Source organism: Protomyctophum bolini (genome assembly GCF_963924005.1).
Source record: "Protomyctophum bolini genome assembly, chromosome: 24".
NCBI lineage: Eukaryota > Metazoa > Chordata > Actinopteri > Myctophiformes > Myctophidae > Protomyctophum > Protomyctophum bolini.
Window position 1 is genome coordinate 16,287,359 of NC_137885.1, and position 12,650 is coordinate 16,300,008.

The window sequence follows — 12,650 nt, forward strand, 5'->3', positions numbered from 1 at the left end:
CAGGCAGATTATAGTTATAGTCACCAATGTACACCGTCTTTAAATGTACAAATATTTATTTCCAAAATGTGTTGGTTTTTTTTGCATGCATGCGTGTGCGCGTATGTACTGTATGTATGTATGTGTGTGTGTGTGTGTGTGTGTGTGTGTGTGTGTGTGTGTGTGTGTGTGTGTGTGTGTGTGTGTGCAGACTCACGTGTGCACTGCTCCAGCGGCGTGTCGAGGCTCATGTGGACGTTGTCGAGCCAGACGTGGCCCACGGTGCCGTGCTCCACGAAGCCCTCCATCACCACCTGGTGGACAGGAGGAGGACCATGGAAGAGAGGGTGGAGGTGGAAGGAAGAGAGAGAGGGAGAGAGAGAGAGAGAGGGCAAAAAGCATGGTGGTGGTGGGGGGGGGGGGGGGGTTGCAAGAATGAAAGGGAGAGAAGAGGAGGAGGTGATGATGACGAAACGTTAGCGCCCGTGTTACCTCCTCATAAGTAAGTAAGTAAATTAACTGTGTTGGGGCAGAATAGATGCACAGTAATGTTAGCGAATGCATTGCTTAACCAAGTTTGGGCGGGATCCCCTGTTGGTGTTTTAAGCAATATGTTATACTTTAGCCACCGAGTGGCGTGCTACGAGCTTGTAGATCTTCTATTTTTGAAAAATCATTAAAATGTGGCGCAAATCATTGAATATATATTTCAGAGCGAACATTTTTAACTAAAATATTTGCTTCTGGGGGGTCCCTGGAGCTACATATTTTGAGATGGGGGTCCGTGGCCGAATAGAGATAATTCTGGGGGTACTTGACAAAAGGTTGAGCACCGCTGACATAGAAACATAGGTTTTTCAGAAAGATGTTAGGATTTAGAAGCCTTTTTTTAAAATCAAACTCAGTCCAAAATGGGTTAACGCAGTGGTTCCAAAGGAACCTTTTCCATTTCAAGGTCCGCCAGTTTGGTATGCATTATATGCCACGGACACCCATGACCTGTGTTGTCTGTCTATCACGCCTTTAAATATCCTGCCAAGTATAAACCATCCTTAAGACCCTTAAGACGGCACACACACCGCACTAAAAAGTGTGGTGTGTGTGTGTGTGTGCTAGGGGCAGTGGTTCTCAAAGTGGGGTCCAGGGACCCTCGGGGGTTCATTGAGGGGTTTCCAAATGGACCCTTATGCTGGTGTGTAACTGTGGGGAGTCTTACCTGGAAGTCTTTGGGGGAGCGAGGCAAGATGGCGCGCCCCTCCTTCCAGGCGGGGCCCTGGTCTCCCCGCAGCGCCCAGAGGAGGGTCTCCTCGTGGTGGGCGTCCCGGAGCAGGACCCTCAGGCTGCCCTGGGCCTCGCCCCACAGCTGGTAGGAGAAGACCAGGCAGAGGGGTCCGGTGTCGGCCGTCACCACGGGGCTGACCAGCCGGGCTCGCTGCTGCGCCGTCTTGGGGCTGGCTTCCACCGACAGGTAGCTGTTGAGTTCTGGACACACAGAGAGAGAGCGAGAGAGAGAGAGAGAGGCAGCAGCTTATGAATCCAGTGTTCATTTCCATATGATAGTGTTAAACATTACACTTGTGTGAAGGGAGGGGCGCAAGATAGATTAATATTGGCCATATGATGTCTTGCGTCCTCATTTACTGGCCTAAACAAACATTAAACTCCATAGACTTGGCTGGCAAACGATGTACGTCATAAGTGCTCTAGTCTAAACAAAAATGTAAAGTAGCACCGACATACGTGGCCGGTTAAAACACCAAAAGGGGTTCCCGCCCTGTATGGGTTAAGACGCATACGTGGCCGGTTAAGACACATACGTGGCCGGTTAAGACTCACCCATGGCTTCCTTCCGCGTGCGGTTAGTGTTAGGTTAGGGTAGGGTGTCGGACTACTGTGTGCCAGACTGTTAGGACGTCGGACCAAAGATATGCAACCTTAAAAAGCCACCTAAAGGACAAATAAAGATATATATATATATATCTTTTTCTTTTACCCCTTACCTTTACGCCGCTATTTTGTCATTAAGCCAATGAATTCCGCCCCACAGCCACACACACACACACACACACACACACTACCATGTGTTGTCAGTTGTCACTGCTGTTGAATCCTACTGAGTCGCCTGGTCAATGAAGGAGCCCAAACCGGGAGGACAAAGAGCCTTCGTCCTACTCCCCCCCGACAGCCCATATAGGACATAGAATTGAATAACAGTGACAAATATCACCCTCCCTGTCCGGCTTCCCTCCACCGGACATGAACCATTTTGTGTTTGTATATACTGTACATAGACGCTCGACAGTGTGCGGATACTTTACCACACAGCGCCACCCGAGCGCCCACAAGGGTCCATTTCTAAAGGGCTGAGATGAAACCATGAGCTTATATAAAAACATGGCAGGCTCTAGTTTAGTTTAGTTTATTTTTTTCTATACAAAAAACATTCTTAGTTCATCACAGTTTTTTTTCCTTATTCTGGAAAGAAAAGGCATAGACTGAAGCCTAGGCTTATTACGTCTACCCTTTTGTCATTTAACTTAAAATAATAGATTTAAAAAAATATATGTATACCTCTTTTAGAGGTTTTCAAACAAAAACAGTGCATGTGTCTTATTTCTACTGAACAATGTAATATTCAAGTAAAATAATAAAATAATAGTGCTCACATTTTTATTTTTTCTAACAATCAGTTGCATCTGAGCAACACAGCTGCAACTGATCAAATTCAAGTAAAGTGTGTGTGTGTGTGTGTGTGTGTGTGTGTGTGTGTGTGTGTGTGTGTGTGTGTGTGTGTGAACGTGCAAGCACTGACCAGTGGCACATCCATGGCTGTGGGCACACATAAATCTAACACACCCATTATTAATGTTATTAGTTGCAGCTGCTTTGCTCACCAGGCCTGCCATGTTTTTTCTTTTCTTTCTTTCTTTTTTTCTTTTTTTTTTTACTGCTGCTGTTGTTGTTTATACCTGAACTGGAAAACAAATGACAAAACCGGCCTAGAGTTTCATGCCCCTCAAGCTCATTCCAGCGCTATATCGTAATACAAAAGCACCCGTTTTTAAGAGGCTTTTGTCTTTTAGTTTAGTTGAAATGGAAAAAGAAAAATACAAGGTTACAGCAGTTTGAGGAATTGAGGATCTACACTGTAGATATACTGTAGATTCTACAGTATATCTCTCTCCCCTCTCTCTCTCTCTCTCTCTCTCGCGCGCGTGCACGCATGCACGCACGCACACCCATAGAGATACAGATCGCATTCGAATCTCTGCCGCTGCTGTGAAACAAAAGGCCAACCAATCAACAATTACCAACAATTACTAACAGTGACATTGTCAGGCGCACAATGGAGGGGGGATGTCGACGCATAAACACACGCCTGACAGAAGAATGGAGCCCTGTTACAGTCAGAGAGACCACCACTCGGAGACGCTGCGCAGCACTGATTTAACCCCCCCTCCCCTGTTCCTCTCTCCCTCTGGTCTGGTCTAACCTCTTCCAGGTGAAGTGATTTGGACAACAGCATATTATTGTCCAGAGGAACACCGAGGCCAAGACGTCTGTTTACGCCCCAGAGGATGTTTGCTCTGCTCGCCTGGAGAGACCCACACCGATTCCACTGGGACACGGTCACACAGCATATTATCAATGGAGAGCCTGTATGTGCGTGGTTAGTGTGTGTGTGTGTGTGTGTGCGTGCGTGCACGCAATACATTGTGTATGTTAATAATGAGATCTTGTGACGAGTGTGTCTGTGTGAGAGAGTTCCTATAGCAAGGTGTCTGGGGAGGAACTTCATAAGTGTTTCCTGTGGGAAAATGTCCAATATCAACAATTTGCTGATTAAATCACCTCTTATAGGAAGTGTTTGTCTGTGTGTGTGTGTGTGTGTGTGTGTGTGTGTGTGTGTGTGTGTGTGTGCGTGCGTGTTTGTGTGTTTGTTGTTATGTGAATGTGAATGCGTACGCCTATACGTGCGTGCGGTGCTTGTGTGCATGTGTGTGTCGGTATGAGTCAGACAGCACGTGGGACAGTGTGTGTGTGTCCCTTGGCCTTTTCACACACCTGCACCTCGTGCGCGCCGTATAGTGCATGTGCACCAAACGCTACTGTGACTCCACGACCGTCGTTAAACCACAATGAAGCCCCAGCATCCCTGTTCTGAGCATGTCACAAGGTGAAAACTATTATGTCAAAATTAGGCGAACGTTTGTCAAACATATACACGCGGTTGTCGAAAAGACAAATATCTGGCATGAATCGACAAACCGTATACGGTGATAATAGACGGTCATTTGGTATACATTGCCTATGGACAAATTGCCCGTCTAAATGTTGTGAGGTTTCTTTTTTCCTCTGCTATTTACGCTACGTGACATACAGCGAAGAATGCACGGCTAAAGAGGTTATCGATCCCACTCGGATCGGCCTCCGAGCCCCCCGTCAGCTGGGTGGTGGAACGCAACATCGTCAGACAGCGCACCCACCCACCTCCACCCCCCCCCCCCCCTCCCCCATCGCTCTGCCTCCTGTTACGGCAGACAGCTCATAATCTCCGCCGGACTCGCTTTGATGTATGTACAGCATGGAAGGAGCGCTATTAATCCATTTCACACGGCGGCGGAGTCCCGCAGCGGCCAAGCAAACAAGGCCTCAATCTGTGAAGCCCTCGTTAGCAGGTTCCCGCTAATGGGCTTTCTGTGGGGGTGCTGGGGAGTGGGGGGGGGGGGAATGTTGTACAATGCTTAAAAGCACCACTCGGAAGATGTATGAGACGAGATGCGGTGGTGGAACATGCTCTGATCTGATGTATTACTTATGTAACTCTCCTCTTCTGCCCCAGCCTTGCGTATAGCCAGACAACTATTCCACAATCTCCGAAAGCTGTACAGAATCTAGAACAATATACACCTCCCCAAATCAGAGTAATGAAGCTGCCATTTCCGCTCACGAAGATATATTTTAAAATATCTTTACATTTAAAAAAATGTAATATCCGTTTCTGCTAAAGCAACAAGCTATAAGTATGTTTAGATTATTTCTGTTTAGATTGGGATACATTTGCAGACTGTAAGACGAAGTGGAAGTGCGGAGGAGGCTCCACTTCCTTATTGCTTACTCATGATAGAGCTTCCATTGCTCCAGACGGTACGACAGAAGCATTTGAACATTTGCGAAAGGCAACAGTCTGGCCAAACGCCCCGATTTAAGCCTTGTTTCCTGCACAAGTGCTGATATTTTTTATTTACCATTGAGCTAATAGAGACTGCCTGCTGTCAGATCCTGTCTAGGTAAGACATGACCTTTGACACGACGATCTAAATGTCCGAGTGTCCGCCCTGGGACTGGGAGGCCGGAGTTTGATCCCTGGGCCGGGTCATACCAAAGACTCTGGGAAAATGGGACCCCAATTCCTCCCTGCTTGGCACTCAGCATCAAGGGTTGGATTGGGGGTAAGTCCCTGCGACATACTAGCGTCATGTCCAGGGGGGGTACTCGTACATCAAGCCGTATCACGCTACAGAAACAGAAGATAGGCTCCTGCCCCTATGAGCCTCAAGGCTTACTTAAATGTCTCAATGGAAGAGCAAGGAGACTAAATACAACCTCCCCAATTGTATAAGTTATTATATATTGTATTATCATACTCCTCTATACCATTGGTTCCCAACCTTCTTATACTGAAGTACCACCTCAGAAACTATTTGACTATTTACCACCATAATAACTGATGTTAAAATACAGGACCTGCCCTTTTTGTTCCAATCCTAAGCCAGTAATGCTGCTGCTCTGACAAAACTCTGTCAAATCACTAAATCAGCCCAACTGATGATATTTCTAATTAATTAATCCGTTCTCAAATCTTCGATTAACAGCTAGGTGTGTTGTCATGCTCATTTCAGCACGGCTGGGTAGCCTATTTGATCCAATTGATTGATCAGAAGAACTACCTGTAGTATTATAAATATTTCATTCCACTTTTGTCTTTTTTTCCCTCCTTTTTTGGGGCGACTCCTCTGTGTACCACCAGAGGGGGGGGGGGGGGGGGTACTACTTCCAGTGGTACTGGGAACTGGTACTGGGAACCTCTGCTCTATAACATCCATATTGGACAACATAACATTTTCATCAAAAAGTTACACTAGTGCCGCATTGTTAAGTAAAACAGAAATGCAACTGCTGTTACAAGTAAAATTCCTTGATTCAAATCTGTACTTTAGATTAAAAATAACCTACTAAATAGACGAAATTAAGAATATCACATCACATGTTTACATGCATAGAGCAGTGGGTGAAATTAGTTTTTGTGCGAGCTCCAGCGCTTTGACAGACACGCTGGGCCACGGTACTATTAATTTAGACGTCAGAAATATAGCACCAAAAAAATGGGGAATGAAAATGTGTTTCAGCGTCAGAGGGTACAGGAACAGGCATTTAATAATTGAAGGATCATAATTATCCGTGGTCTAACTGTGCTGGCTGTGCCTAGCAGTAGATTTTTTTTTTTACATCACTGATCATACTTTTCCAAAAGACACAGTACAGTCTGTTTGATGTTCCAGGGGATCCAGTTCACTTCAGGACAATTACTGTGTGAACATTAGCTTGCAGAGACTTGAAACATGTGTGAGATGGGGTATCCCGCAGTGCTCGCCAAACGCTGGGAACGGGACCTGTTTTGGGGTCGGTTGCAGACCCATTTTTATCCCATTTAGGCCTGATGTCGAAATGAAAAAAAAGTTCGCTTTGAAAGAATATATATTCAAAGATTTGCGCCGTATTTTTACGCTATGAGCTTGTAGATCTGCTATTTGTAAGTAGCTAAAGTATAACATAATGCTTAGTTAAAACACCAAAAGGGGTTCCCGTCCAGAATGCGTTATGGGTCGCGAGTATGTTTTATGTATTTTTGTATGTATGTATTAAAATGTTGTGTTTTCTATATATTTTTCTATTATTTAAAAAATCTTTAAAATAAATATATAGATATATATATATACACACACACACAAAAATAAAGAATCTAACATTCTTTGAAAGAAATGCCATCGAACAAAATAAAAGTAATTCAAATGTACTGAAATAGCAGATCTACAAGACCTACAAATTGACACGCTGAAACCTTAAAGGTGTGCTATTTTCAATAGTTTGGGTCACGGGGAGGCCAGGGAGACGTCACAGTTCTTCTGGGTCTTGAACTAAAAAGGTTTGGAAACCACTGGTGTATCCACCATAGTGATCTTCATCACGTGCTTATATTTGTCTTTGTGAAAGTTAAGTTATGGCATAATGGACTTCACTTGAAATGGATTTCAAAGCGCGAATTGGTTTGAAAAGTCTGGACGAAAACCGATAACCTGACGCTGCCAACACAGCTTCCATCTGGGATTTCTCAGGGAGTTCAGCTAACACCAATCCGTTCCGTACCGAACCAATCAGCGTGAGCTAAGGGCGGGATATGTGCGAAACCGGATGTGAAGCTATATAGACACGTCAATATGATTGGTTGTGTTTGCACGCCCACACGGTGATAGACAGACGGTCCCATCCAATCATCTACCAAGTATCTTGAAAAAAAGGAACAGCCCCGTCATCGAATTTTCTTCCGCGATCCCAGATCCCAATAAGCTGTGAAACAAATTTGTGTAGCAAGCTTCTTGGATCTGGCAGCGTCAGGTTAGAAAACCGAACCCCTCGATAAAAGGTTGATTGAGAAATGAAATTCATTAGCCTACTTTGACTCAATTATTCAGGTTAGAAGTGTAAAGTTTTAATGACTAGCCCTTACCCGCTGTGAGATATTGCACCCCCCGTTAAGACCTCCATATTATTATGGTCAATGCCTGTGTGAAAAGTGGGAGCGATTGGAGCAGGCAGTGAGGAGATACGGCGGTGTTTCTGACAGACATTCAGACTGAATTATAGTATGATGATGATGATGATGATTATGGCAAAAGTAGACAGACACAGTCTGAAAATGAAAGCTATTCGTGGACATGGTGATTATACAACATACTATGAATTGATAATGGAACGCTCTATGGTCCTTTAAATGTCGCTCTCAATATATTCTCACTTTTCAATGTTATAGAAAAACCACACCCCTGTGAACTGAGTGCCGCGCTATGAACTTGTAGGTCTGCTAATTTTGATATGGCGCAAATCTTTGAATATGAATGAATGTCAGGATTTAGAAGGCATTTGTAGAATCGTCCTCAGGTCTAAATGGGTTAAATGTCGCTCTCAATATATTCTCACTTTTCAATGTTATAGAAAAACCACACCCCTGTGAACTGAGCGGTGCGGGCTGCTCGACACCGCCACTGGCTGGCTGCCGTTATAGTGCTCGGTGTGAATGGCCCTTTGGGCTGCTAGGTCGCCCAGTGTACAGTACAAACATACACAGTACGCAACATTTCCATCTGGGGCCTACAGGTCCCGCTTGACACATTAAAAAAACGCCTGCCGGCTCGTCACACGATTTGTCTGGCGTGTCGTGTCGGCATGGGACACCAAAAGGGGTTAAGAGCCAGTAGCTCTTATTAAAGTTTAGTTGGGGAACGGGAGATTCCAGAGAGTGCGATGCCATTCCCTGCTCGGCCATTTTAAAGCTCAGCCATTACTGCATGGCCTCCCGATGAGGATCACCGAGACTTCCATCTGCGCCCTCTATCTCCAAGGAATAATGACTCACTTTTCCTTTCATACACCCTCGTGGTTCACAAGTGAAGCCGTATTCATAAAAGATACAGCAGATTCACAGCAGGTTTTTTCTGCTGCGACAGGGATTTATGCTTTTGTAGCCTTTACTATGGATATATATTTTCTCTCTTTTTTTGTGGCTTTCGCCTTTATTTTATATATTTTTTTATGGGAGGATAGACAGTAGGCTGAAATGGGGAGAGAGATGGGGGATGACATGCAGTAAAGGCCGTCGGGATCGGGGGTCGAACCCGCGGCACACTGCCAGACTGGATTACCAGCCAAGGTGCCTGGACCGCTGAGCCACGGCCCAGGCCTATTTTCTCTCTTCTAGCGGTGTAAAGGGACCAATAATATGCCGGCATTACTTTATCCAACCAGCGTTTGAAATTCATGTTTCAGCTTCACCCAGCTGCGCAGATTTTAACAATCAATAAATTGTGTTCTGGCTTGGATCAATGGAACTATAACTCACTTTATCATTTAAAACATACATTTTTGGCCAATCATTTGATGGCCCACTCGCAAAATATACTTACGGCCCACCAGTGGACCCACAAGTTGAGAACCGCTGGCCTAAAGTTTATTTCAAGTCAAAATCAATTGTATTGGTCAACCTTGTGCTTACACCAAAATAGAGGGTATGCACGTGACATCATCAATATACCCTTAAGTTATGCAGGAACACCTAAAAAAAACCTACTTTCTGGCCTTGACATCCAAACAGAAAAGTCTTATCTGATTGTATCATTAAACGCTGTTAAACGACATTAAACTCACTTTGCCACAGGATTTGCCACTGGAGTTTATGCATGTGCAAACCCCTCTCTTTACAAAGTAAAACAAGAGCGTGTAATGTCTTTGGGGGTGTGATGGAATGAAAGCAGTCTAAAGGGTGACCGCGGTGGTGGGTGGGGGTCACTCACCATGGTGGTGCAGGGACCACAGGAGAGGTGCGTTGGGGTCATGGGTCCACCCACACAGGCCCTGCTCAAAGTCACACGCACCATGGGAGCCTGCTGCCGGAGAGAGAGGGAGGAAACCACTGTCAGTCATGTCAGAGAACATGAAGGAATGAATGTTCACCATACCGTCTTGCTTTGTGGAGATGGAGATGTTACGGTTGCTTATGTGGTCATTGTTTCTTTTACATCATCCACTTTTGGTCAAAATGGGTTAAGTATGTTTTCAAGCTTTCAGTTGTACTCCCAGTGAGCGTATGCGTAGATCTCACCTGTCGTTGACACGGAGGCGGTGCTGGTTTCCATGCCGGCGGGCAGGGTGGGCGTGGCTGTGTCTGCCGGGGTGCTGGTTTCTATGGGAACAAGGGGGAAAAAACACAGGCTCGGTCAACATGAGGTCAAAGTTCAAAGCCAATCAAGACAGGCAGTGGCCAGAGGTCATCAGTCAGGGAACCAGTCACAATGAAAAGACTCCACGAACAGAGGCCCCTGAGGGCTCTTCAAATACCTTACATGTCAAGGACCACCCGTACAGACCCGTACAGGTCCATTCTCAGAGTTACAGACCCGTACAGGTCCATTCTCAGAGTTACAGACCCGTACGGGTCCATTCTCAGAGTTACAGACCCGTACAGGTCCATTCTCAGAGTTACAGACCCGTACGGGTCCATTCTCAGAGTTACAGACCCGTACAGGTCCATTCTCAGAGTTACAGACCCGTACGGGTCCATTCTCAGAGTTACAGACCCGTATGGGTCCATTCTCAGAGTTACAGACCCGTACGGGTCCATTCTCAGACCCGTACAGGTCCATTCTCAGAGTTACAGACCCGTACAGGTCCATTCTCAGAGTTACAGACCCGTACAGGTCCATTCTCAGAGTTACAGACCCGTACAGGTCCATTCTCAGAGTTACAGACCCGTACGGGTCCATTCTCAGAGTTACAGACCCGTACGGGTCCATTCTCAGACCCGTACAGGTCCATTCTCAGAGTTACAGACCCGTACAGGTCCATTCTCAGAGTTACAGACCCGTACAGGTCCATTCTCAGAGTTACAGACCCGTACAGGTCCATTCTCAGAGTTACACTACAACGCTCGTTTGGTCTAAAAACTAGTGTGGCCGTAAAGCGTGCAGTGATGTCATGGTCCCACCCCCTCCTCCTGTCTCCGACCAATCGCATCCATCCCACCCACAGCGTGAGATCCTGGCAGAGAGCCAGGCAGAGATAGCCGCCAAGGGGGGGCCCCTGGAGTCCCTGGGGGGGGGGGGCTCGACGTGTTGTGTCTGTCTCTCTCTCTCTCTCTCTCTCTCTCTCGCACACACACACACACACACACACACACACACACACACACACACACACACACACACACACACACACACACACACACACACACACACACACACACACACACACACACACACACACACACACACACACACACACACACACACACACACACACACACACACACACAGTGGCTGATGGATAGACAGGACTAGTTTAACTCCCCTCGACCTTGGACAGAAAGATCACACTCCGGGCCTCTCACTAGCAGTCTCTCGCACACACACACACACACACACACACATGCGCACACACATGCTCGCCCCCCTGTGTGTTATTGAGTTGCTGCCTCCCCCTCAATTCATAACTCATACATACGCCATCGGGAGGGGAAGGCGGGCTGCAGAAAGTGAGAGGTGATGACTTCTTCTGGCCTCCCTGACATGCATTCAGACACACACAGATCAGCCTCCACCGCAAACAACACGCACACGCATCAATCCCGAGCGATACGCTCATTAAAAAACACACACATGCGGGAAGACTCGCCCACACACACAGATGCACGCACGCACGCACACGTGCACATTTGTATTACTGTAGTTGTGAGGACATCAGCAGTTTAGGGCGTCATTTTTAAGAATGGCATCGTTTGCATGACAAAGAAAATAAATGAAAATCCCAACCCCCTGAACCTAACCTTTAAATGCCTAACGCCAACCTCAGTATTTTCCCAATTCTAATCCTAAAAGGCCCAAACCGCACCGATGACCCTCCATGCAACTCCTTGTAAACGGTTGTGAGTAGTTGCATGTAACCATTATCCCCCAATGGCGGTAGTTGCAAGGAGTTGCATCGGTGTGACATGTCCTTAAAACTGTTTTGTTGCAAGGAGTTGTGGTTTTGGCCATTGACACCAAAAAACATTTCCCCCACGCATTAAACAACAAATTCTCTTAGGAGATGTCAATTTCTCAAATTCTGCAATCACAAGAATAGCAATTCCCGTCTGTACACGCGCACGCACACGCACACACACACACACACACACACACACACACACACACACACACACACACACACACACATGGTGAGCAGACACCGGTAGGAATGTGCAGAGGGTATAAAGCTCTGCGTTATGAGGAGCAGATGGGTGCTACACCATGCTGTGTTATGCAACGGCGTGTGTGTGACTGTGTGTGTGTGTGTGTGTGTATGTGCGTGTGTGCAGACGTTTCGGGTCACGCCGTCATTTCAGCCATAACTCATCCAAACGGGACGGACCATCCACAAGAGAATCACCCTCGCCTCGCCGCCCGCCCGCCCGCCCGCCCAACGGGGAAGACTTTACCGTCAGCTATTCTCGTCCCGCAGATTCTTTTTAAAACACAGCTGTGAACGTTTTGACTCGTCCCTTCTCCATTTCACGTTACATCGGAAATATGCGACGTAAAAAATATAATGCCTGCTGATAGACACGGGTCAAATGGTAAATAAATCATGGCTTTGGAGGTCCAGGGTTAGTGGGTTAGGCCTCGTGGGAACAGAACTACAGACAGCACACGTTTATACGAAAACAAGAGTTTTTTAACGTTTCAAGGTTCTATAGTCTTTGCGGGTGAGCGAATGCATGGCCGATGCATTTCGGTGCCCATAACAATATTGCTGCCCACCGAGGTTGTGCCAAGGTTGGGAGTTTGAATCTGCCATGGTCC

At 46.4% G+C, this 12,650-nt stretch overlaps 1 protein-coding gene across 3 annotated transcripts in view; it reads right to left on the reverse strand.

Moving 5' to 3' along the window:
* LOC308311622 (neuropilin-2-like) overlaps positions 1-12,650 on the reverse strand; it is a 100,491-nt gene that overhangs the window by 13,216 nt on the left and 74,625 nt on the right. For 2 of the 3 annotated variants that reach the window (XM_080758382.1, XM_080758384.1), the window contains exons 12-15: positions 9,917-9,997; positions 9,609-9,701; positions 1,196-1,461; positions 197-293 (exon numbers count right to left, since the gene is read on the reverse strand). In XM_080758382.1, the coding sequence (XP_080614508.1) occupies positions 197-293; positions 1,196-1,461; positions 9,609-9,701; positions 9,917-9,997 (537 nt within the window). The remainder of the gene's footprint in view (positions 1-196; positions 294-1,195; positions 1,462-9,608; positions 9,702-9,916; positions 9,998-12,650) is intronic. The other variant, XM_080758383.1, reaches the window with a different exon arrangement.